Source organism: Saccostrea cucullata, unplaced genomic scaffold, assembly GCF_032062105.1.
Source record: "Saccostrea cucullata isolate Sc308-1 unplaced genomic scaffold, CSIRO_AGI_Scuc_v1 ctg11, whole genome shotgun sequence".
Lineage (NCBI taxonomy): Eukaryota > Metazoa > Mollusca > Bivalvia > Ostreida > Ostreidae > Saccostrea > Saccostrea cuccullata.
The window spans coordinates 169,409-193,578 of NW_026933222.1; the positions used below are offsets into that span (position 1 = coordinate 169,409).

The window sequence follows — 24,170 nt, forward strand, 5'->3', positions numbered from 1 at the left end:
GCAGTGCTCAATGGAATTAAAGCAAAGAGACATTTAGGACACACACAATTATTTATTTACACAAAAATTTGAACTGAAAGGCTTTTCTTGATAGCTCTTGTTAAATTATATAATCTCAACACGTTCGTAAACTTCTACCAGGCTCATATATCATATCGGCTGTGTGCTATGTGTGTGTGTGTGTGGGGGGGGGGGGGGGGGGGGGGTGTTAGGAGCCAATCGTCCCTTCAAAAATCCTAGAAAAACCTTTGCGTAAAGAGTCTCTTAAGGTGTCTGAAAATAAAAATATACTTTTCGTTTCTTCAAGCATATGGTGGTTCTGTATAAGGCTATCTGGTGCTTGAATATTAAAACTAAAAACAAAAAAAGTAACGTAAACGAATAATGAGAACGTTAAAATTTTCTTGTTCGTTCACCAAGTCACATTTTTATTGGAGTTTTACATATAATCAAACTAAAGCAATATAAGCAATAGTTGAAATAGTACATATGCTTAGCAACATACTTTACACAAAAGACAGTTAAACTGGCATTAAAAAAGTAAAAGGAAGTAGTGGTGAAATAACATCGGTCAAATACAAGCATTGTGCATATAAACCCACTTTCAACTGTTCAAGTTAATTCAAGAATAAATTTACAAGTATATCATGCCAAACGACAGATTTTTTTTTAGAAATCATTTTTTGCTCTTTTTCTTTTTCTTCTTCTTCCTTCCTTTACATATAGTACAAATCAAAATACATGAAATAGAAAAAATAGTCAGACCAAGCCCGCCAAGAGTAATGACTTCCTTAATTTTTATGTCGTTGTAAGCCTCATGGACGATCACTTTAATGGTCGCCAAATGAAGAGTTGAGCTCCAGCAGTTGTATGGCGCGGTGTCAGTCAAGCGCAGGCGCCGGATGTGCAGTCTGTTTACAGTATCAATGAACACTCGTCCTCTGGTTTGTCGTTTAATTGTCAGGGGATTTAACACCATTGAGTTATTTTGCCATCGTATCAGAGCCTTAGAATGCTGACTTTTTGGGCATTTTAGAATAAGGTGTTTGTTTACAGGTTCGAAAAGCACTTTTCGCACGACCATAGGTGGAAGTGTGGGTGGCTTTCTGAAATACCAAAAACAAATATAAAAACGTAAGGAATAGTTGCTGAAACAAGTAGAACTCGGTCAAAAAGCTTTAAGCGATTCCGTCTTTAACAACACTTTTAAAAAGGTTTGAGTAAACTGACCTACACCTATCAGGCTGTTTTATTTTATAGCATTTCTTGGCTTTTTTTCCCCTCTTCATCCACATTAGCTCTAACTCAACCAGAGTTACAAATACATGTACAATTACTTTGCTGATACTGTCCATTCAAGAAATATTGAAACCAACTGGCTGTTTTCTATAATCCCCGAGGTGACTGATTCCATAAATTAACGGATTAAACCTAAATATGCTAGCTAACCTGAGCTGAAGGCTCAAGTGAGTTTTTCTTTTCAAAATTTGTCCTTTGTCTATCGTTGTCGTAGTTGTTGTTGTCGTTGTCGTCATCGTTCTTGTAAAGTTTCTTCTCAAGAAATTTTGGGCCAGTTTCAAACAAACTTGCCACAAAGTGTCTTAAGGAGAAGGGGATTCAAGTTTGTACAAATGAAGGGCCACGCCCTCTTCCTTTTCCTACGGGGGGGGATAATTATGAATTAATGAAAAATTGTAAAAAAAAAAAAAAAAATCTTTTAAAAATCTTCTTCTCAAGAACCACTGGGCCAGGAAAGACGAAACTCATGTGGAAGCATCCTCGTGTACTACTGTAGATTAATTCAAATTTGTTCAAATCCCCGGGGGTAGGGCTACAATATGGTATCAAATTTTAACATAGAAATACATAGGGAAGATCTTTAAAAATCATCTCAAGAACCACAGGGCTAGGAAAGATGAAACTCACATGAATGCATCCTCATGTAGTATAGATTCAAATATGTTAAAATCATGAGCCCCGGGGGTAGGGTCACTAGGGTGGGGCCGCAATGGGGTATCAAAGATTAACATAGGAATACATAGGGAAAATCTTTTTTAAAAACTTCTTTTCAAGAACCACTGCCCTGGACCAGGAAAGATGAAGCTAATGAGGAAGGGTCATCTGTTTGTGACGATTCAAATTTGTTCAAATCATGTCCCCCTTGGATAGGGTGGGGCCACAATGGGGAATCAAAATTTAGCATAGGAATTCATAGGAAAAATCTTTGAAAATCTTTTTTCTCAAGAACAGCAAACCCATGATTGGTCATAGTGATATGGAAGCATCCTCTGGTAGTGTACACTCGTGTTTATTCAAATCATGGCCCACGGGGGTAGGCTGGGGGCGCATTAAGGGATCATTTGGCATAGGAATATATAGGAAAAATCTTCTCAAGAAGAGCAAAACGATGATTGGTCATAGTTATACAGAAGCATCCTCTGGTAGTGTAGATGTACGTTTGTTCAAAACATGACTCCCGGGGCAAAGGTGGGCTATAATGTGTGCTCAATGCAGAATTTGCATAGAAAAAATCTTTAAAAATTCTTCTTCTCAAGAACAGCAAAACCATGACTGGTCATAGTTATTTGAAAGCATTAAAAAAGGTGGTGTAGATTCCATTTCGTTCAAATCATGACCATTGGGGTAGAATGGGGCCAGAATGGGTGAACAAGGTCTTATGTAGGAATACATGGAGAAAAAAAGTTAAATTCTTCACAAGAACAAAAAAGTTATGATTGATCATCAACAAACATCAAGAAAAGTAATGTAAATTTAAACTTGTTCAAATCATGACCAGTTTGGAGAATAGTGGGGCCATTAGAGTGGATCATAACAAGGGAATCCCTCCTCCCCTGAACCCAATTTTATATTTAAACTTTTCAATACTGAATTGATTTTTGCGTTAACCTAGCCAGCTGCTCAAGTGAAATAAGACTTTTTGCTTATTAGGTAAAATAAAAAATAGTGACTGGTGATACAGGGTGTGTAATACAATGCGTGTTCATATCAGGGATGCAAAAATCCTGTAAATAACATATTTCATAAATAACATTATTATTTGAATTCGGGAGTAAAACGCCGCACGTGATGCGTATATCAGACAAAACAATTTGTATTTGGCCGAGGCCATTATCATAAATTAGTTTAGAAACAAAGTTTTTTATGGCTTACTTGAGTGAGTAAAATCCAGCCTCTACTGTTTCAATCACTGTACCATTCTCGTCTTTGATGAGAGTGTAACCCGGCGTAGTTGGGCAATTTTTGAAACAGTCTGCCAAACACACCTCGCTACGCCTCATTTTGATGCGTTTAACTGAAGCCAGATCTTTAGGCAGCACGGTTGACCGACAAGGCACGCCATTGGGGTAAAGGTCGAGGACTGGAAGGTCATAAGGCAAAACAGGAAGAGTCTTATCAATTTTGTTGACCATGCATATACCCACCCTCCGTTTAACACTTTTCTTATTGCAGTCTTGGCAGTCAGTCCAATCTGACCAGGCTGTGAACGTTTTGATGTTGCGATCCTTCAGCCAGTATTCTCCAAGAAACTTGTCTTTTCCCTGTGCAATGTCTTCGTATTTCGTCGTCTTAAGCCTTTCCCTGAATAACACATCAAGTTGATAGATTTCCTCATATTCTCTGTAGAAGGTGTTTATGCAAAAATATTGACCTGCATCCAAAACATCCACTGCATCAAAGATAAGATCACGAGTACTCTTGTCAATTTTAACTCGTTCATTTTCGTGATCAACGAATACGAAATCTGAGTCCTGGCGTCGTAGTTGTTGCCAGTCTATTATCTGCAGTTTGGCGAAGTCCTGGTCAGGTCGTGGGCACAGATTGCAGCTGAGTCTCACACTTTGGCCCTCCAATACCAACAACCCCCGAATCGTGTTCTTTCCTTCGAGTCTTTCTGCCTCTCTCTTCTTTAGACATTTTTCATACTCTTTGAATTCGTCCTCAATCATCTCTTGCCGAGTTTTCTTGCGGTATACAACTACATTTCTCTGAACCCTAGAATATCTTGGTTCTCCTTCAAGCCCATTAAGTCCATTAATTTGACGCACTAACTCTTCCAAACCTGGTTCTGTAAAATGCTTCTCTTTGAATGCATGCGTATTTGATAAAATACCCAGAATTATTAAGAAATGCATTTCATCATAGATTCGGTGTTTAGTCTGCTAGCATAGCAGAAATGACGTCATATTGTGTTACGTCATAATGGTTGATCCAAGTCACATGCCCTTGATTCTGATTTACATGTAATACTTTGTTTTTAAATAAATATTAAAGAATCAAGTGTCTGTGGATCACAGACACTTGATTCTTTAATATTTCTTTTACGTCAAGTGTATATCCAGGGAAAAATTATTTCAATCCACGAGTAGTCTTTCTTGACATGGCATAAAATTCTATCGACATACTAGTAATAATGATTAAATATTCCGTGCAAATTAAGCTCATTCATATTTACGTTAAGTTCTTCTAGTGTAAATAAGCATATTAAAGTGTAACTCGTTTGAAAGAGGTCATGATCTTCGGAAATTTAAGGTAGTCCAATGCTGAGATTCATAAAATTACAGTCAAGTAATTTAAATGTTTCGGCGCAAAATTGTCGTAAAATTCACATTCAGTTTGATATTTCTTTTAAAAAGTTGAATATTTCTTCAAAGTCAGTGTGTTATATTTTTATATAATCAAATCTGAACGATGTATGAAAGAAACGCCACCAGAAGTACACGTTGTATAATTGAAGATGGAATTTCAATTAGGATAAAAGGAAAATCTTAGTATCCAGGTATTCATAGAAAATTACATGTATATTCGAGGTATTTTTGTACTACTTACCTCAATTTTTATTGCAGCACGGAGGACTGGGCTGCTCTATACATATAAGTTTAAGTGTTGGTGTATGGAGATTGAGGTGGGAGAAGTTATTCAGAATTTAAGGTTATCTAAACATTAAAAAAGATGTTCTTTCCCTTTATAAATTACGAGATACGCAATATCTTTACTTCCATAAAGTGAATCTTTAAAAATATATATGTTTTTCATATTTAATTTATAAACTTGCTATGGCACGCCAAATTCACAAAAATGAGATAATCATAGTTTCACAATCGATAAACTAGGTTTATCGGTTGTAAACTATAGTTTACAAATCGTAAACTATAGTTAACAACGTTAATCTATATTTCACATCTGTAAACCATAGTTAACGCGATAATCTATGTTTCACAACCGTAAACTATACTTAACACCGAAAACAATCATTTACGATTGCAAAACATAGATTATCTGATAAATACAGTTTCACGATTTGTAAACTATAGTTTACAAACCGTTAACTATAGTTAACGATCTGATACATATAGTTTCACGATTTGTGAAACTATGATTAACAACTCTTAACTATAGTTTACGATTGTAAACTATAGTTTACAAACGTGAATCTATGTTTATCAACAAAATCTATTGTTAACGCTTTATTCAGACAGATAAACTTAGATTAGCATTCGTAAACTATAGTTAACGACCGTTAAATATAGTTTTACAGATGAAAACTATACTTAACGAATCGTTAACTATACTTAACGAATCGTTAACTATAGTTTACGGTTTGTAAACTATAGTTTACAGTCGATAAACCTAGTTTATCAATTGTGAAACTAGGTTTATCTTATTTTTGTGAATTTCGCGTGCCATAACTTGCTTATCATTTACTATCGAAAAAACGACAGGTCCCTTTTTTAGAACATCGAATTTTACTTATCGCAGTGATGCACATGTATCTGATTTTAATTTATATTTTATGCAACCAACATTTACATGTACTTGAGGAACTGATAAATTTTAAAAGGGTACCATTTTTGATCAATTTTCATCCGACTATAAATTTCTGTATCTTCTCGACTATCGTCTCCATCATTTAGACGCATGTCTTTTCCACACATATTGAAGCGGTTTAATGATCAAGACTCATTTCCATTGTTTACTGAATTTATTTCCCGGGCGATAATTGATGGTTACATCAATGTTTTCTTGTTATACATGTAACACATAATGTTAAAAGTTTATGCTATCATTGCAAGACATCACGGATCACTTCTTATTTTCATAACATGCTAACAAGCATTGGTGTCTATGGCTAAATTGAAGAAAAATCTATATTTTAGGAAAAATTTGTACTTTAACAGGAAAAAAATGTTAATTTTGTTACTGTTCCTTTTAAGACTTCTATAATATATCAGATCAAGATGTATGAAAAGAAAGTTGTTGGGTGAAATATCAATTTTAAGCTTCGTTTTAAATTGATGGTTTTCAGTTATCATTCCTGATTCCATGTTGTCAAGACGGTGAGCTGATTTATTTCATGATTTAATGTCCCACAAAAAAGTTTCGATTGTTAGTCCTTGTTGAATTTTATCTTCAAAACTGATTCTATTTTCTGATGTTTTTATTTCTTTATTTACAAAGTTTTAGTAATTTTCTAAAAAGAACGAATTCATGTCCACGATGGATGTTGTTAAGGAGATCCTTAGTTTTTATATACATGGATTTTTCCTCTTTGTGCAGAAATTCTTGGCATTCTTATAAACCAACTCGTGATATAAAAGGTATTGGTGTTTATGATAATTGAAACATAACTGATGATACTTCTCTAGCTCTTGATGGGTCTCCTGTGTGTTGTCCTAGTCCCCAAAACACTGAAATCAGCTGGAAAGGCTAAAAATCTCTGCTAAAGCTTTTTTTCTTCCCAAATAGAAGCTGGATTAAGGGCAAAAAGCTTGAAATAGCTATGAAGCCGACTACAAGAGAGTCATTGGCAATGCTACTTAATGAATACGCATAAAATATCATCGATATCTAAAATCAGCGATGATTTAACTGTCCTTGATCATTCCATGAAATTACCCGGTAATTTTTAAAAACTAGTTTTGCATATTTTCTGGTCCCCATCATTCTCTGGACCTTCTTCCGAGAGTTTTCATAGGATCGAGCTACAGAACATTGAACTTGCACTTAAAGAACCCGTTTATGAATTGAAATTGAACCTTCAATCCAAATAAGATGATAGACCCTTAACGTAAAACTCTGACGTACGGTGTATTGTCTTAAGCTGAAAAAATAATCAATTTCTATCATCAAAAGCATATGGTACATCGCTTTCATGGTAAGTGTATGCAAATATTTTAACAAAAACGGACATCCCATCATAGCATTGCTCATTCCTCTAATGATCGATAATCGTGATTGTAATTCTAACCTGTATATTGACTGTACTTAAGAATATCAAATATGGATATCACTGTCTGTAAAATGATTAAATTTGGTTTATATTTCGAAATTGATTAAAATTCACTTTATCAATACCAGGGAATTCATCCTAGGTCTAAATCGTTCAATAGTTGAACACAAAAATGCCCTCGAAGACACAAAGTATAGAAAAGCAGAAAGTCCCATATTGTTATTTATATGAAGAAAAAATAACATGAATAGCAAGAGCCAACAAAAACAACAACTTATCACAGACTTAGACGAAAAATGAATCACAGCCTTAAGATGGCGACACAACCATTGTTATATGTTAATGTCTATAACTTTATATGCTTGTAGCGATGACATTATAACATAAAAGAACCACAAAGTCACTAGAAATAGTCCAGACGCAATCTTCAAACCCTTTGGTCCGCCTAGTTCACCGTTTCCAAAGGCTGCAACCTTCCGCCGAACCAGCAAAACCAAAATGGCTAAAATAGCACAGGAAGAGTACAAGATCACACTAAATACCAAGGTATCGGCAGGTACTGTAAAACTTTCTCCCTGTAAAAGAAAAAAGTGCATAACGTCATACTAAGTGATTACAAAAGATCAATTGGTTTAATTTTTTTTATCAATATTGTGATATGATTGTTAAGAGTACGTGCTTGCAAATGAAGTCCTTGAAAGTTTAAAGCCCTGGAAGATATTGATTGCACAGAGGAAGCACTTTTCGGACCATTAAATAGGAAGAACAGAATATTTTCATAACACTTTTTATGAATATCGTTTTAATTCAATTTCTTTTAGTTTAAGCGAAAAAATAAATCAAATCGGAAATTCTCTACAACTTTTAGTGGGTTGTTTATGTCATCCTGATTCCAAAGTCCTCATAAGTAAAATGTTGCGCACTCGAGTAAATTGAACGGCCACACATTAGGTAGCGGTTACTTCAGCTTCATTATTAATTTCTGGGTGTCCCTGCCGTTTCAAAGAATGATCTGCCCAATGTGAATAAAACGTAGTGATTTATATTGGGAATCAGGATGTCGACTAAAAACAATTTTGATATAGAACACCCCCTCCCCGAATCACATGCACAAACACAAAAATGCCCCCTTTGGTTTTAGAGTATACGCCAATAATTTTGGCTCCCAAAGATTGTTTCGTTTAACTTGGCATATTCATATTGTCTGGGTAAAGGAACAAAGTACGGATATGTCACAATCTTTAAGCTGAAGTTATATAGCTCTTTGGTATTTCCAAAAAATGGGGTAACACCAGAGGAAATTCACAAACCTTGACTTCCCAATATATAGAGGCAATCAGCCACGGAAGCCCCAGGCCGAGGAAGACGTTCACGGCGTTACTTCCGTTGATGTTGCCTATGGAACTGTCGGCATATTTTTCGTTGATTGCCGCCGTCTTGCTGGCAAATGTATCAGGCATACTGGTGCCCAGTGCAACAAATGTAATAGCTACTACAGTCTTTTCTAACCCAATCAAACATCCGAATATGCTTGCTAGGTCGGATATTAAAGCTGTCATGAGACCAATCAACACAAGGGACCCGACGAAGGTGAGATAACCACCCGCAATGGACGGCGGAGGAATAAAGGCAAACAACACCTAGAAAATACAAAGAAATAGTGCAAGATAAGTCTTTCGTTTAATGATTATCATATGCTTCAGTATTTAAATCTTTTAATAATGAGAGAAAATGTGTTTACATCACATTTTGAATTACCTTCCAGAAAAATGAGATGAAATGTAAAACGTAATCAATGAGTGTGGCGTTCTCTATGTCCCCGCCATTTACGTTCATTGCTTCATTGAACTGCTCTTTCCACGATGTCGTATCTAATCGTAGCCCATCTAGATTTTTCTTTGTTTGATTTGCAATTCGAGACACAAGACCATCAAATTCTAAAATAATAAAAACATTGAAAAATAACGATAAAAATAAGCACATTCTGAAATTGATGTGCATGACATTCGTCATTCAAAATTCGACATTCGTCTACAATTTTGAATCACAATTTAACTTTTGAAGAAAAAAGCCTTTAGAAAATATTTATAAAATATTAACCTTTTAGGTGAACACAACATTTGATTTTTCCCGTAAACTGTACCAAAAAATAGATTACTTCCAAATTGATACGACTGGTTTTGTTTTTATTTGTTGTCCAATGATATATCACATTGCTTGCTGTTTTTCCCCTCAAACTTCAGCATACTAGTACTTAATATCGAAGAAAAGTGGTAAAGTTTGCTTTACCAATTGTTTTATTTTTTATCACAGAATCATGAAGTAAAACAATATTTGCTGGAAAGTGCCAATGCGATGATCACTCAAAAAGTGATAATATTAACAGATTTTCAACGCTAAAAAATATATCCTCTTCTTCCAAAAACCGTAATTATTTACCGGTGTCATTAACGAGGGTGACTATCGCCTTGCTGATCTTTCCTAAAGAGGATCCGGTTGATGGCGAAAATAACTCTATCTGGAAACTGTGGTCTCTCTCCAACACCTATATAGGTAAGTAAAGAAATAGTGATGAAGATTGTTTGTCTGTAAATTCAAAGAAAGAAAGAAATTCTATTGTGTGTTGGTTTTTTCCTTATTTTTTTTCTGCACAATGTACATGTACATTGAATTGTACAAGATGACAATATCTCTGTATAAATGTCAAAATAAAACACGAAGCAATTTATGGAACAACAGTAGTGTCAGTGCTTACCTTCCTTAGATGTCATATGACAAGTTTGTTCATAAAAAAACTTAAATTTGGGCTAAACATGGGTGCTAACAAAAATTTAACAAAATGAATTACATTTGTTTCAGAAACCAACTTTTTTTAGTTTTTACCAAGTAAATTTAGTCTTGCTACATATTCCTACGTACGTTGTAAACTAAAAGGTTGTAATGTAAAATCTAAACTAATGATATGTACGTTGTACAACATTTAAATACTTAAAAAGCTACGCTAAATCTCTAATATATAAAACATACCAAAATTTAATAAATTTACTAAGCAACAGATATATATTCAAGTGGTTTTGTTTCCTGGTCGGTCAGTTCTGGACATAAAGTAGTTGAATAAAATTATTGATTTTCCATGATACATTTTGGGGTTTTGTGAAGTCTGATTTATGGAGACAATACCACGTGATTACATACCAGTAGCTCTCACAAAATATATTTCGGAAGTGACGTCATATGTTACCTGTTCTTTTCCGTCATGAATCTGATTGAATTAGAATAATAATCCACATGAAAATAGCGCAAGGAAAGGGAATGAAATGAATTTTTAAATTTTTAGTTAGTCTTATTTACTTATGAATAATGCCCGGTAATCTATCGTGTTTTAAAAACTAGTATAATATATTACTTGTAAACTTGATTCCAATATGCGTTTCCCTATTAAGGAAGATTCAGACTAATACATATAGTGCTTTTTAGCTATCTGATAAACTTCTTACGTTATTTATACTTTCAATTAAGATAGAAGTACAAGATTATTTTTTTTGACTTGGGTCCAGGAAGCCGCTAATGTACCACTGGAAACTCTCCTTTAATTAATCGAAACACTATGTGTTATATTTCCAATAAACTACTCAGCTTTGCAAATCAATCGATCTCCGTGTTGTGTAAAACTCACCGTTCATAAAGTTATAATCTATCACATTTAAGATTAGACCATTTTTTATGGATATAAGGTTTATTTTGAAACCGACAGTATGTGTTGAAATTGCCTGTAGATTGTTAGCGACGACAAATACACGTGTATGATATTTTCATTTGGAAATTTATTATTAGACAGTAATTGTATAATAAAATTTAAATTGTTTGCAATATATTAAAATTAAAAAAAAAACAACAACACATGTTTGCCAAGGCAAAAACTCACATCCGTCTCCAGGATTTTTAGATTGATGGTTTTGCTTGTTTCCCCATGTTCAAATGTTAGATTCCCCTCGCCTCCTATGTAGTCTTTGTTGTGAACCGCTGTAAGGTCTTTGGTGCGCCACCTAACGGTGACTTTACCGTCTGCTCCGTTCACTCGGTTGACAAAAACTTGAGCACATTCGTTGCTTTCTCGGATAATGTAGCTGGGTTTTGAAAATTCTACTTTACCAGGTTCTACAACAAAGACAGAAACAGTCAAATGTTTTCCTCCTCTTCTCTACGCCTCTTAAATTCATATTTTTCTTGAAAATTACTAGCCAGGACAACAAACATACAGCAAGGGCGAAATCAAAAAGAAATCGGAATGAAATTATACTAATATTTGTTAATATTTCACTTTCGTGCAATAAGTTGAATTTGATTTGTCGAGGAAAATTACTTAAAAGAAACTGTTTTCGGTCCTTACAGCTCTGTGCAATTTCCAGTCAATGTACATTTATTGCCTGTGTTCTCGGTCAAAATGCGTTTTGTCGGACCCAAGAACGAAAACTGTTTACGCGAGGCCGTTGGGCCGCTGACAAACATGGGTCGACAAAACACATTTTGCCCGATAACACACGCAATAAATGTTTTGTTATACCCTTTTCTTTTTATTTTGACATATCATGATGTTCACCCGCACTGCAGTTCTGTCGAACTCCAATGAAGGCAAGTAAGTTATTGCTGACCCAGCCCACACTGTGACATAAGCGGTCCAACATCTCACTGAGCGGTCAAACATCGATTTTTTAAGCCCACTCAGTAAAACATTTGAAATGCTCTAAGACTCTTTAGTTTAGTAGAAAATTATTTAGGGAAACAATTTTAAAGATATAACAGTTTGTAAGAAATTGAAAGTTTCGCGAATATTCTCTATTTCAGATGGTTAAATAAAGCATGTTTCAAATCAATACAATATAGACTTCCTCTTTTATCTTTATTGCATTCGTTGTGTTTGAGAGTTAAGGCATCGACTCTTTTAAATCCACATATAACATCAAAATTTTGTTTTGGTCTCCTGGTATATGAAAAATATTCAATATACGAAAACTGTACATGTATATTTTTCTCTCATTCTTTCCATCTTTTAATTCTAAGTCTGCCTGACCATGATACGATCGCAAACATGTCAGTGAAAGATATAATAAAGGTATAAAATAGATATCGCAAAACATTTATTTCTCGGGCAACATGCGTTTGGCCGAACCCTTGAAACAAACTGGCTATCCATGGCATTGTTAAGTTCTTCGGTCGTTGCCATCAAATCTAGTCAATAAATATGTATTTTATAATGATTGCTCTTTCTGTTATATTTACCATCATCATTTATAATGGTTATTTGGTTAATGGCCATTTTTCCTATCACAACATCTTTTTGTTCGTGAGGTAAACTCAGCTTGACAAAGAAGATTTCATCTGGTTCCCATTCGTCGTCGTCTATGATTTCTATGTAGACCTCGCGTAACCTCTCATTGACGGCGAACGTAATATCTTCCTTCAAAGGCTTGTAATCGCTTCCCTCCTCGGCACTTCCGTCAATTGTTTCTACTCTGTTGACGAAAAGTGCATAATTATTGACATAAAAGTCATTATCTTTTTACATTTAATGTCATTAATCGTGTAATGTGTGATTATACGCTCAAGCGCATATATATTTGAACGTCTTGGTGCTTTTTTCTCTGTGAAATGGATCTTTATGATATTATTTTTAAACAATAAAAACAATGAATACTCCATAGTAAAATGAAGTACCTGACTGTGGCAGGGATGTCCACTTTGCCGTATCGCCTTATACCCACTCGGACTTTCCCCTCGTTCTCCAACACTGCCACAGAGGAAGCCGTAAATTCCACAACAGCCCGAGTCCCGCTCTCGCTTAAATCCACCGTGGACACGTCCATATTTTCGTTTAAATGTTGATCCAATTCTTTCTGTCTATTAATTTTTTCATAAAGCTAAAAAATAAACATTTATTCTAGCTGTATTTTCTGTACATTGATTTGTAAAGTATATTTTAACTACTAGTATCCTTGTATTTCTCATTTTTCAGGATATATGACAGGATACGTATTTATATAGTCTTGAGCATAAAAAATGTTGCACATGTATTTGCCATTCTCTGGAAAGTTTCTAGTTTCAAAATTGATACATCTCCCACGTTTAGTGTATACATATGTATGTATATTATTGAATTCTCACAGGAATGAACTGTTCATTACGCTGCTTAATTCTTTTTACTTGACAATTTTGTTGACTACCTCTTTCAAGGTGTGGTTGATCTTGGGGAGGAGTCGGTGGCCGCCGGTGAGTCCCCTGACGGCGTGTACCCGGTACCACCCCGCGTTGTGGTGGTGGTGTTCCTGTAACTGTTTTGTCAGTAGAAGTGTGGCCTCGTCTTCCGTCAGTTCCTTGTGGTTTCTGCTCAGATCCTTCGCCATGTGAATGATGTCAACCGTGGCTTCCGACTCATCGTCTGCGTCTATCTTGCTAAATTCTAAAATAAAAGGTAAAAAAAAAATCTAAATTTTCTTGAAATATAGTTCAAATTTCGATTTGTGTCACATATAATTTTCTATCTGATGGGCATATGAAGCTTTTTTTTTTATTGCATCTGTTGATTTTGCGTAATTTGAATATAGGATGAGTTGGCACTTGTTCAAAAAGTAAAATCGAGTACTGTATTGATTTAAAGGATCAATTGATTGTGTGAGGAAAAAAAAGAAAAACCTTGATAATGGCATCGACATTAAATATTTATTTGCAATTGAGAAAACGAAAGATAATAGCGGACCAAATGGTACATAGAGATTATATCAGGAAAGGTGGTCGATGATCATTTGTCTTTCTCAAATAGTTCAGACACTTTTAGCATTGTGTTGCTGTTTGTGGCACAAGATAGATTTACATACATCTATCAATATTTACCATGTCTAAACAACTACAATGTGAGATTTTTTAAAAGTAACACATTAACACTGATTAAGTAGAATTGACAAAAAATTAATTCAAGGTGAATAGACATATTTTCTATGGTAAACTATATTAATTTTTTTATATATGTTTATCTGAAAATAAACAAGAGGCCCATAGGCCACATCGCTCACCTGAGTAACTTTGGCCATGCTATTCTTTACCAGATTTCGCCCCCTTGTAACACCTATTGTGACCCCATCCTACCACCAGGGGTCATGAATTGGACAATTGAGAATCTACAATACCCAAGGGTGCTTCCACATAAGTTTCAGCTTATCTGACCCAGTGGTTCTTGAGAAGATTTTTAAAGAGTTTCCTTATATATTTCAATGTAAAACTTCGATTCCCTAATATGGCCCCGTCCTACCCCGGCGGTCAAGATTTCAACAATTTAGAATTTACACTATCCCAGGATGCTTCCACATATATAAGTTTCAGTTTTTCTGGCGTATTGGTTCTGGAGAAGAAGATTTGTTAATGACCCCATCCTATTTTTGTCTTTTCTTAATTATCCCTTCTTGTAAGGAGACTTGGCTCTTCATTTTAACAGTTTAAACTCCTCATTACCCAAAGATGATATGTACCAAGTTTGGTTAAATTTGATCCAGTGATACTTGAGAAGAAGTTTATAATGTGAAAAAGTTTAAAGACTGACGGACAGTCAGACAGACGGACGGACGACAGACAATGGGTGATCAGAAAAGCTCACTTGAGCTTTCAGCTCAGGTGAGCTAAAAATGGGTTATTTTCCCGACACTTTAGTAATTAAACTTTAGTTCCCTATTTTTAAAATGAAGTTCTTTACTTTGAAAATCAGAATTGCTCTACATGGAATTTTAACGTCCACCAACTACTTGAGAGAACCATTTCTATAGCACATGTCACAAAACGTTAAATTTAATCAAGGCTTAATTGCTTTAAATGTGTTGATAATGCTGGATAACCTCAACACTTCAATGAGAACCCTTTATAGTGACGCTAAATGTGATGGAATTGACTTTCTTCGTTATATTTACAACAGTTTACTCTCTGTCAAATCTCGCGAGAATACAAAAATTAATATTTCATTGACGTCGCCATGTAAATGCTGGTTATATAAACATGTTGCAGACTTTCGTAATCTTTTTTGCAAGCTTCAGAACCGTAGCTCTCTGGATGAGAACATTTGGGCAGGAGAGCTACGATTCAACCGCTGTATACAAAAAAAAAAAAATTACACCGCCGCTTTTTAATTTGCTTCGGATATTTTTTCTAGTATTTTATGCTTTCCCTCTTTAAGAATAGTATCTGATATATTTTCCTCTTATTTCTAATACTTTATTTCAAAAGCCATATATGGTTTTGGGGGTATCAATTAAAAATGCATCCCGACGTCCACATGTTGGTATTATCCGGAGTACACCCGAGTATTACTAGTATTTATCTCGTTCCATTTGCACATACATATTATATTCTTTATTGACAAATAGTACTTCTCGGCAAGTGCATCTTCACTGAAAGTTGTTTTCGTACGATCCCCGATAGGGATGGGGAATATTTAAATTTAAAAAATCTCGGCGAAATTCGTCGAGGCTAAACTAAAAGAAAATTGGCTGAACGACTCTTCGAATTTCAGACACGTAGTGATTCGGGAAATTTATCTTAACTCAAACTTCGACTCCTTGTTGCGATCAAAATACCACCGCCGTGTGCTCCTTGCCATGATCGGGAAATAAATGTTCACTTTCAGCATTTTGATGATTATTATTCAGCACTTGCTTTCATTATATTCAAAATCTAATTTAGTACTTGCAAAAGCTTTCCGGAAGTTTTGGAGTCGTTCGTGCGATGTTGGTAATCAGATGAAAAATCAGTCTTCATAACAGGAAGGATTGATGGAGAAAAAATTCAGAACGTTGACCAAAAAATTCTCATTAGTCATCCTTACAGCAGACGCTTAATGTTGTTAATGTTCTGTCATAACGTCTAACAGGTCAATAGACAATGAAGCATCCAATGGAATGGCACTAAGATTAAGTGTTCTATCAATTTAGTCAATATTAACTACCCTGTTACAAGACAGTTTCAAAATTGGATTATCTTTTGCACATGTAAACAAAATGATTTTCCATGTTAGTTTTTTTTTTCTTTTCCGATTTACAAAATAGAACCATATAAATTAAATCATCGATTTTCGTGCAGCACGTTCTCGATTCCGAGGAACATTACTATTCAAATCATTTGATTTTATCGTGAAATAAATATTTAATCTTGTTTATCTTCCGTAAATATATCACTCATTAGTAAAGTGCGTCAATCATGTACAATTATATGAAACCTGCTCCCGTTAAGAAATATTCGAGCCTTAAAGTTTAATATAGCTATTCTTTGACGTAATTTTAAAGTGGCACCATCCTTTTTGGTACGTCAGATGTTCGAGTGAGCACACTTAAAGTTGTGGTCTAATTGATAGCATAGATTACTGCTTTAAAATGAGAGAATTCTGATATGAAACAAAATCAAGATTAAATCAGAGCATCTACAGTCAAATGGTATCAGGAATACCTACAGTATAAGCTTAATTTCCGTATTTTATTTCCACTTTTTCAGTTTATCGGGCGTAAAAATGCAATGCAGTTCCGCGTACTAAAACATGCTACGTACTATGGCCAACCTCTTACGCGTACATGTACCTACAGTGTACATACAGACTCACGTATTATGACATATCTATCCCGCATAATATGATAGTATTCACGTGTTATGACATATCTTTTGAAATTACTATTTCAACTACGGCATACTATAACATACCTATTTCGCATATTATGACATACCTATTCAACGTACTATATCATACCTATTCCACGAACTATGGCATACCTATTCCGCGTAAAGTGACATACATATTCACGTACAAGCTAGGACATACCTATCCCGCGTAATACGACATTCGCATTCATGTACTGTGACATACATGTATACGTGTACCTAATCCGCGTACTATGCCATACCTATTCCACGCAATCCACGTGCTATGTTTTTCCTATTCCTCATACAGCAGCATACCTCTTTCGCCCCATATGACATACGTATATATTGCATATCTTGTCTGCATACTTTGAGATACCAATTTTGCGTACTATGACTTACCTATTCCTATTTCCAGTTCTGATGAAGTTTTGTTTCTCCTCTTGCACCAACAACCTTTGTCCACACCAAACGCTGTCACAAGAAGAATGGGGAACATACAAAACGTTATCACGCTTTCAAATATATCAACAACGCCTGGTGTAATCAACTTCAAAACCACAACCATCCAAATATAGGCACACATACTAAAGCATGTACACGTAATATATACCGGCATACTTTTAATTTTGCGAATTTCTCCATCTGGAATACTAATGACACATATTCCTGTAATAACTAAAAGATTAAAAGCTGCTGAACCGACTATAGTTCCAGGGCCAAGTTCGCCTGCTTTGAATTTGTTTCCGACTATTTCTATAACAGACAATAAAATTTCTGGAGCACTTGTTCCAAAGGCCATTAGACTCAGGTTGGCCACAGTATCGTTCCAAACTTTCACTTCTAACACTTTATCTTCTTTTTTCTCGACATTTGGAATTCGAATAATTTTTGTTTTACTAGTTATTTTCTCAATTCCACACATGAAAGAGTCTGCAACTATTGATGTGCCAATGAAGCACCAGAACATTGCTATAAAATAAAGAAAGATCCGCACCCCTGTCGCCCATGTGTATTCACTCATAACCGGAAGTAAAAGCCCCTCATAGGAACACGTGTAATTGTAAAGATTTGCCATGTTTATCCTCTTCTTTTAATTGACAATTATCTGAAAATAAAGAGTAAAATTAAATTAACAAACAATGCATCAATCACAAGTTCTGAGGTGTATCGCGTCATTCGAGCCGATTTAATCAATTATCCAGTGTAGTTTTTACTTGGCAACACTGATACAAACTTTTTATTCTGAGGAAGAAGACGAACTTGCTGTTTCATTGTACAGGAAAACGAAATGCCATAATGGAACCGAATTTAACACAGGAAAATGAATGCCTGAACGTATCATCAAAGAAACGAGAACAAACACATAAAAATTTCTAATTTAAGCTTCTGTGTGACAAATTCTTTTAAATGAATCTCAAAGAAAAAGAAAATCAGTTCGATATCAGAGCTGCAGAGAAAACTTCAAGATAGACTGTTTTACATAAATGAAAATAGCGTAAATTAACACCCTAATTAAATAAAGCATTAGTTACCTTCCTATTTTAAATGCATAGCGATGCCAAATAATTGTAATGTTTATTGCCCAGATGCTGAATTTCAGGCATTTCTAAATAAAGTAATATTCAACCTTTGTTGAACTGCAAAGAACAATAGGTCGCAATCATTCTAAGTCTTGAATTCATATTTTAAAGATCTAAAAAGAAAAAAAAAGTAAACATGTTTCATTAAGTATCGCGTGAGATCTTTTACCTTTGAACGACTTTTGTTGCACTTTTGTGTTGTACTTTAAATTATTTTACATTTTTTTAAATTGGAAAACAGTTTTCAGTGCCTTTTTTAAAAAATGATGTTTACCCCCCCCCCTTTTTTTTTAAACATACAGGTATTTTGAAGTATTGAGGAAAACTACATGTGGTACAAACCGTGATTTTTGGGACATAATATTCCATTTTATGATAACAATTTTAGTATATAGATAGTCTACAGTACACCATCGTCTCAAGCCACGGTCCGGAGTCCGCATATAGCTCTCCAGAATGGGAGAGGATCGTACAATTTGGCCGTGGTTTGCGACGATGACAGTACACTGACACAATTTATATTGTGACATGACCCGGCGAGTTTTCCTTTGAAGTCAAGCATACTGTAACTGCGATACAGAACACTTTTTGTGGGCGTTTCTTATGCAAATGAGCAGAAACACTGTATCTGCAAAATATCAACAACGGTTTATTTTTAGCGATGACGGAAAGCTGTATCCGTATACAGACATACCAATCGTTCAATTCGCCATAGCAAAAATTGAGGTGAATTAAAAATAAAATTTTACAACGTAAAGGTATTATCGGATTCAACATTTTAAAAAGGAGTGGGGCAGTTCACAAATTATTACCCCCCCCCCCCAAAAAAAAGCGGAAAATCGTATTCCATGGGGGTAGACTTATAATCAACCAACACCTATGTGCGTCAATTCGTTACTTGTTGTTGAAATAAAAACCGTATGTATACAAGTTCAGAAAAAAAAATTTAAGAAAGCGAAAAAGAAAAAAAACCTCAAATTTGGGATGGGGGCAGCAGTGAGTGCTGTATCCCCGTTTGGTTACTCTACATTTTAATGAAAATTACCCCCCCCCCCTTTTCCTTTATCTGCTTATTTAATTTTGTAAAGACCGGTGGAGGATCGGACATTTCTCTAAATCTAATCTCCCGAAGCATTTTTGTTTCAAAAATATTCCCACATGATTCTCATATATCAAAAGCATTAAATCGTAGCTTAAACTAATAAAAAAATGTCAGCGAGAGCTGCATAGGGAAAAAACCTGCGCAATCAAATCCAAATAAAATTTTTGGAAAACAAATTAATTTATGCATCCCTTAAATAATTTTAAAATGATAGATACCTGCACGTCCATCTCACTCGGCATTTTAGTTGTAAATGCTTGAAATGTGATACTAAATCAACTTTCTGCAAAATCATCTGATTGGATGAGTGGTATACGCATGTAAATATGTGAGGTTATGAAAGGTCATGTCACAAGTCATTTAGAATACTTGTTTCTTACTGTATCAGAGATACAGGGCGGGGCCCGGCTCGAGCTATCGCTCTCGCCTCAAGCCCCGCCCTGTATCTCTGATACAGTAAGAAACTCGTACTCTAAATAATACTTAAAAAACGATCCGGACAACTAAATGCCGTCACAGCGAAAGCGAAGTGCATTACGTCATAATCCAAGGATTATAATAAAGCATATTTCAAAAACGTGTCAAAATCAACAAAAGCCTGGCATAATTGTTGATTTAAACTTCATAAAAATATCATTTTTCTTTCCATTGACCATTATTGTCCAGCTGGGTAGAAAATGGCCTATTGAAAAAGAGAGTCTGATACGTAACTCTCCCAACAGAAATATGATATTATGCAATAGTAATAACATGAACATACTTAGAAAAACAATATCAAAGTAAAGAATTTATTTTCTAATTTTTTTTTACAATTCAGAATTATATTAAACTAAATCAAAACGACATATTTTTATCCGAATTTAAAGAATAAGTTAAATTCAAAATTGAATATTAATCATGTTCCTTTGCTCCTTTCATTGTATACCTTTTCTAATGAAAAAAAAATCTTTGGTGGAGTTGAAATATCGATTCATTGATTATTTTTAAATATACATGAATCATTCATAATCATAAATTTATTGCGTACAATAGCTGTCGGCAATTGCGAGTACATGGTGTAGCGTTTTGGTGGGTTGGGGAATAAAACGAAAACAAAGTAGCCGGGAACCTTACGTTGGTCTTACCATACAACAGATTATTTCGTATTAATAAGGAACTATATCTTTAAACCCCACTTTCTCATTCGCTGAATTAATCCTACATGAGTTCGTCTTTGTGAATCCTTCAAAGACTTTTGATTTGACACTTTCACTTAATTAACACAGACGAATCGTTTTTTAAATTTGATATATTTGATGAATTTTAGCTTAATATGCGATTTTTCTTTCAAAGACTGTTCATTTGACACTTTCTGTTTAGCCAGATGAATCAGTTTTTAAATCTAATAAATGATATACATAGAACACACTTTGGTTCAAAGTACAGTTTGATGCAAAGTTTGGACTGTCGTAATTTCCTAAATTACTTAGTATATTGACACAAAATTTTAATTAGAATATTTCTATTATAGCAAAATCTGATTAAAAATGCCTTCCGTTAAGAAAAATCTCGTAAACTATATAAAAATTTGGGTAAACCTAAATAATACCCGAGAGCAGTTGCACTTAGTCACATTGCATTGGATATTATCTTCAAGGCAGCTCGGGGATTTCCGGGAAATCGGTAATTTAGATTAAAAATAGTAATGTTTCCGAATTGAAATCAAAGCAGAAGCATAAAATTTTGCCTCTCTTGGTATCTTTACACATGTTGGTACACGTTTTTCTTTTTCTTTTTTTTTTTTAATTTTTCAAACCTTTCAAAACATAACAGTTTACCGGCCTTGCTTGTCCGCCCGTCTGTCCGTCTATAACGCCTTAAATCCCGAGAACTTAAAGAGAAATACATATGATATTTTGCAGATATACTGTTTGTTCTTTTGGCTTTAGTAAATTGCCATATTTACCGACCTCTTGACCCTTCTTCTTGACCTTATACCTACTTTTCAAAATTAAAAATCACAGAGCCGATACAAAGCATTCTATTTTAATTTTAGTGGTTGGTTTAATTCAGCCATTTAGCAAGTGTATGATTTGTTATAAAATAATACAAAAACAGGAATCACATAACCTTTGACCTCTTGAAAAAAAACTATCGGTGGTTAATTCGGCTCACGTGTTTAAATTTTTTTGGGAGAAGTAGCATATAACACATGTTTGAGCTAAAGATACTGTAAAGTGAAACTTCAAGATACTAAAAGTATACAGTTAGTGTTACCACAAAAACCCTGAAATTTGAGAACCTTCTCTACACTGTGCACTAAAGAGAACTTTTCAGTTATTTCGGTTTTCTTTGTTTTAATTGTCTCCATTGTCGTTTTCAAAGATGGTAAAGAGTTAAAAGTATTTTACAGTGAAATTTTTAAATTACATGTATTTCATGATTTTTGTAAGTCTCGGCAATTTTTCAAGATTTTCAATATTAAAAAGGGACCTAAAATTTATACGTACTAGGCAAGCTTTTGGAGTATATAACATCTGGATGAGACAAGTTTCACCGTAAATGTGTATGATTGTGCATATTACATTTGTTCTAGACTTGTACCTTTTATCCATGTTGTTTTTCTGCATTCTCTGTATTTAGACATTTCGATTTATTATGACTTTCCGAAAAAGTGTCCTACAATGTAATCAGAAGCACCTGACATTTTAAATATCTCTACGCAAAAGAAAGTTTCACCATATTTTTTTTATTTAAGCAAACAATTTCTTATTGATAAAGAGAAGTATGTGACAGTCGGTTGCTCCTGGTTACAATGCAAAACTTATAGTTCTGTGTTAAGGGGAATACAAATGATAACTGGTATACACTGAAAAATAATTTGAAAAATAATCATTAAACTCGCCATGAAACTAAATATGGAATGGGAAGATGTTTTGTACCCATGTCTTTCCCAACTGCAGCAAAAGATGGTCATGCCAAGGTTGTGTGGAGTAATCTATATATTTCAGAACACAGTTTGGTTTGTGGAATAGTTTTGCTTAAAGACAGTGATACTTTTTTAATGTTTTACACACTCTAGCAATAAATTGTAGAACATATGTTATAAAAAAGAAGAAAATATATAAGATTACAAGCATTTATGGACAATGCACATAACGCAGTCAAGTAGTTGGGTAATCTCTCCATTATTACCAAAAGATAAAAAAAATAATGATGTACATCGTTTTCTGTCTCAAAACATTTCAAGAAATCATAAATAAGACATTTTTGTTAGATTAACAATAAAAACAAGCCTACGGCGGTGATGTATCGCCAAAGATTTCACCAGGAAATGGTGTGGTAACATTAAAAACCCGGATCCTGTCTGCTGGAAATTGAATCGAACGCGAATCTTGACATTTTTTTTTTATTTTATTCTATTCAGTCTTTTTATTTCACATCTTAGCGTTGGTATCGAATGACCTTGGAAACACAATAAATTGCAATGCCCATGATTAGGATAGTTCGATATCGAAACTATTAAGTTTTATTTTTGTTTATCGACAGGGAGAGTATTTCTTAGAATAGATGGTAATGGAATATATCATTTAACAAACAAGCGGACGACTAATCAATGACAGGAATTTAGTTTTGGTCGTTTACAAATGTCGATAGCAGCTCTTTATGACTTCTGCTCTGGGCCACAATGGCTAATTTCTGACACAGAGACAAATGTGTTAAATAAATAAAACCGGTCACGGTATACCTTAAAGCAAACTCAAAGAGAAATTTTAAAATAAAATAATTTCGAAATACAACTCCAAATTTTTTTTGGAGAAAAACCGAGATGACATTAAAAGGGAAAAAAAAATATATGAAAAAAGCTGATTAAAATCATTTACAATTTAGCTATATCAGATATTTTATTTCATCTATAAATGTATATTTAATACAGGAAAAAAATCACAAACTAACAAACATACAAATAAAGTGAATAAAAAAAGGGAAAAGAAAAGAAAAGAAATCTTACCTTAATTTGATTTCGCTTGTTTTATCCATGATCCAAAAAGATGTTAGAATCCTCGTCACGTCAAGCTTTCAGCGAGTAACATGAATCTTTAATCGTGCCGTCTTTCACCGCGGGACAATATTAACAGTTTCAAATAAAAATTTAAATGATGCAGAAGGTATTATGCATAATGTTGATGGACTAACCATAGCGACTGATTTCAGTGAAAGTGGCATATCGCTGTTCATCGTGGCACGCAGATCGATAGGACCTACCCGGTTTCAGCATGTTGCCCTTACTTACTTGGTTCAAATATTTGATCATTGGCCGAGGAGCCTGCATCAGGTTATTTCGTCATATCAAAAGATGGCCAAGTTTGATACAGAGGCGATTTGCAAATGGTATCACCTAATCAACAATCGATTAGGATTCCAAACACTGTTATCGATCAAATGAAACAGAATAAATGGCAGCGGTAACTTAAAGAATTTAGTATTGACAGCCATTTAAGAATCTCAGTTTTGCAAATTGATTGGAGTCGTTTTTACAGCCAGTTGAATCTTATAAATTTAGATTAAGGTGTATATGTTCAATAATCTC

General features: G+C 34.4%; 2 protein-coding genes across 3 annotated transcripts; both read right to left on the reverse strand.

Annotated features, from left to right (window-relative positions):
• Positions 1–432: 432 nt before the first annotated feature.
• Positions 433–4,194, reverse strand: LOC134237734 (Ig-like V-type domain-containing protein FAM187A). The gene is made up of 2 exons (XM_062719883.1): positions 3,172–4,194; positions 433–1,106 (listed from the first exon to the last, which is right to left on the reverse strand). Exons 1-2 carry the CDS (start codon positions 4,152–4,154, stop codon positions 677–679), a joined length of 1,413 nt encoding a protein of 470 aa, XP_062575867.1. The 5' UTR covers positions 4,155–4,194; the 3' UTR covers positions 433–676.
• Positions 4,195–7,458: 3,264 nt separating this feature from the next.
• LOC134237706 (sodium/calcium exchanger 3-like) lies at positions 7,459–23,946 on the reverse strand. 2 transcript variants are annotated; one of them, XM_062719842.1, is made up of 11 exons: positions 23,592–23,946; positions 17,318–18,023; positions 13,471–13,706; positions 12,965–13,167; positions 12,530–12,762; positions 11,175–11,407; positions 10,491–10,511; positions 9,689–9,794; positions 9,008–9,186; positions 8,560–8,889; positions 7,459–7,824 (listed from the first exon to the last, which is right to left on the reverse strand). In XM_062719842.1, exons 2-11 carry the CDS (start codon positions 17,991–17,993, stop codon positions 7,582–7,584), a joined length of 2,460 nt encoding a protein of 819 aa, XP_062575826.1. In that variant the 5' UTR covers positions 17,994–18,023; positions 23,592–23,946; the 3' UTR covers positions 7,459–7,581. The 2 variants fall into 2 exon arrangements, with proteins under 2 accessions (XP_062575826.1, XP_062575827.1); XM_062719843.1 differs by lacking the exons at positions 10,491–10,511; positions 23,592–23,946 and having other exon boundaries at positions 17,318–18,082.
• Positions 23,947–24,170: the final 224 nt, after the last annotated feature.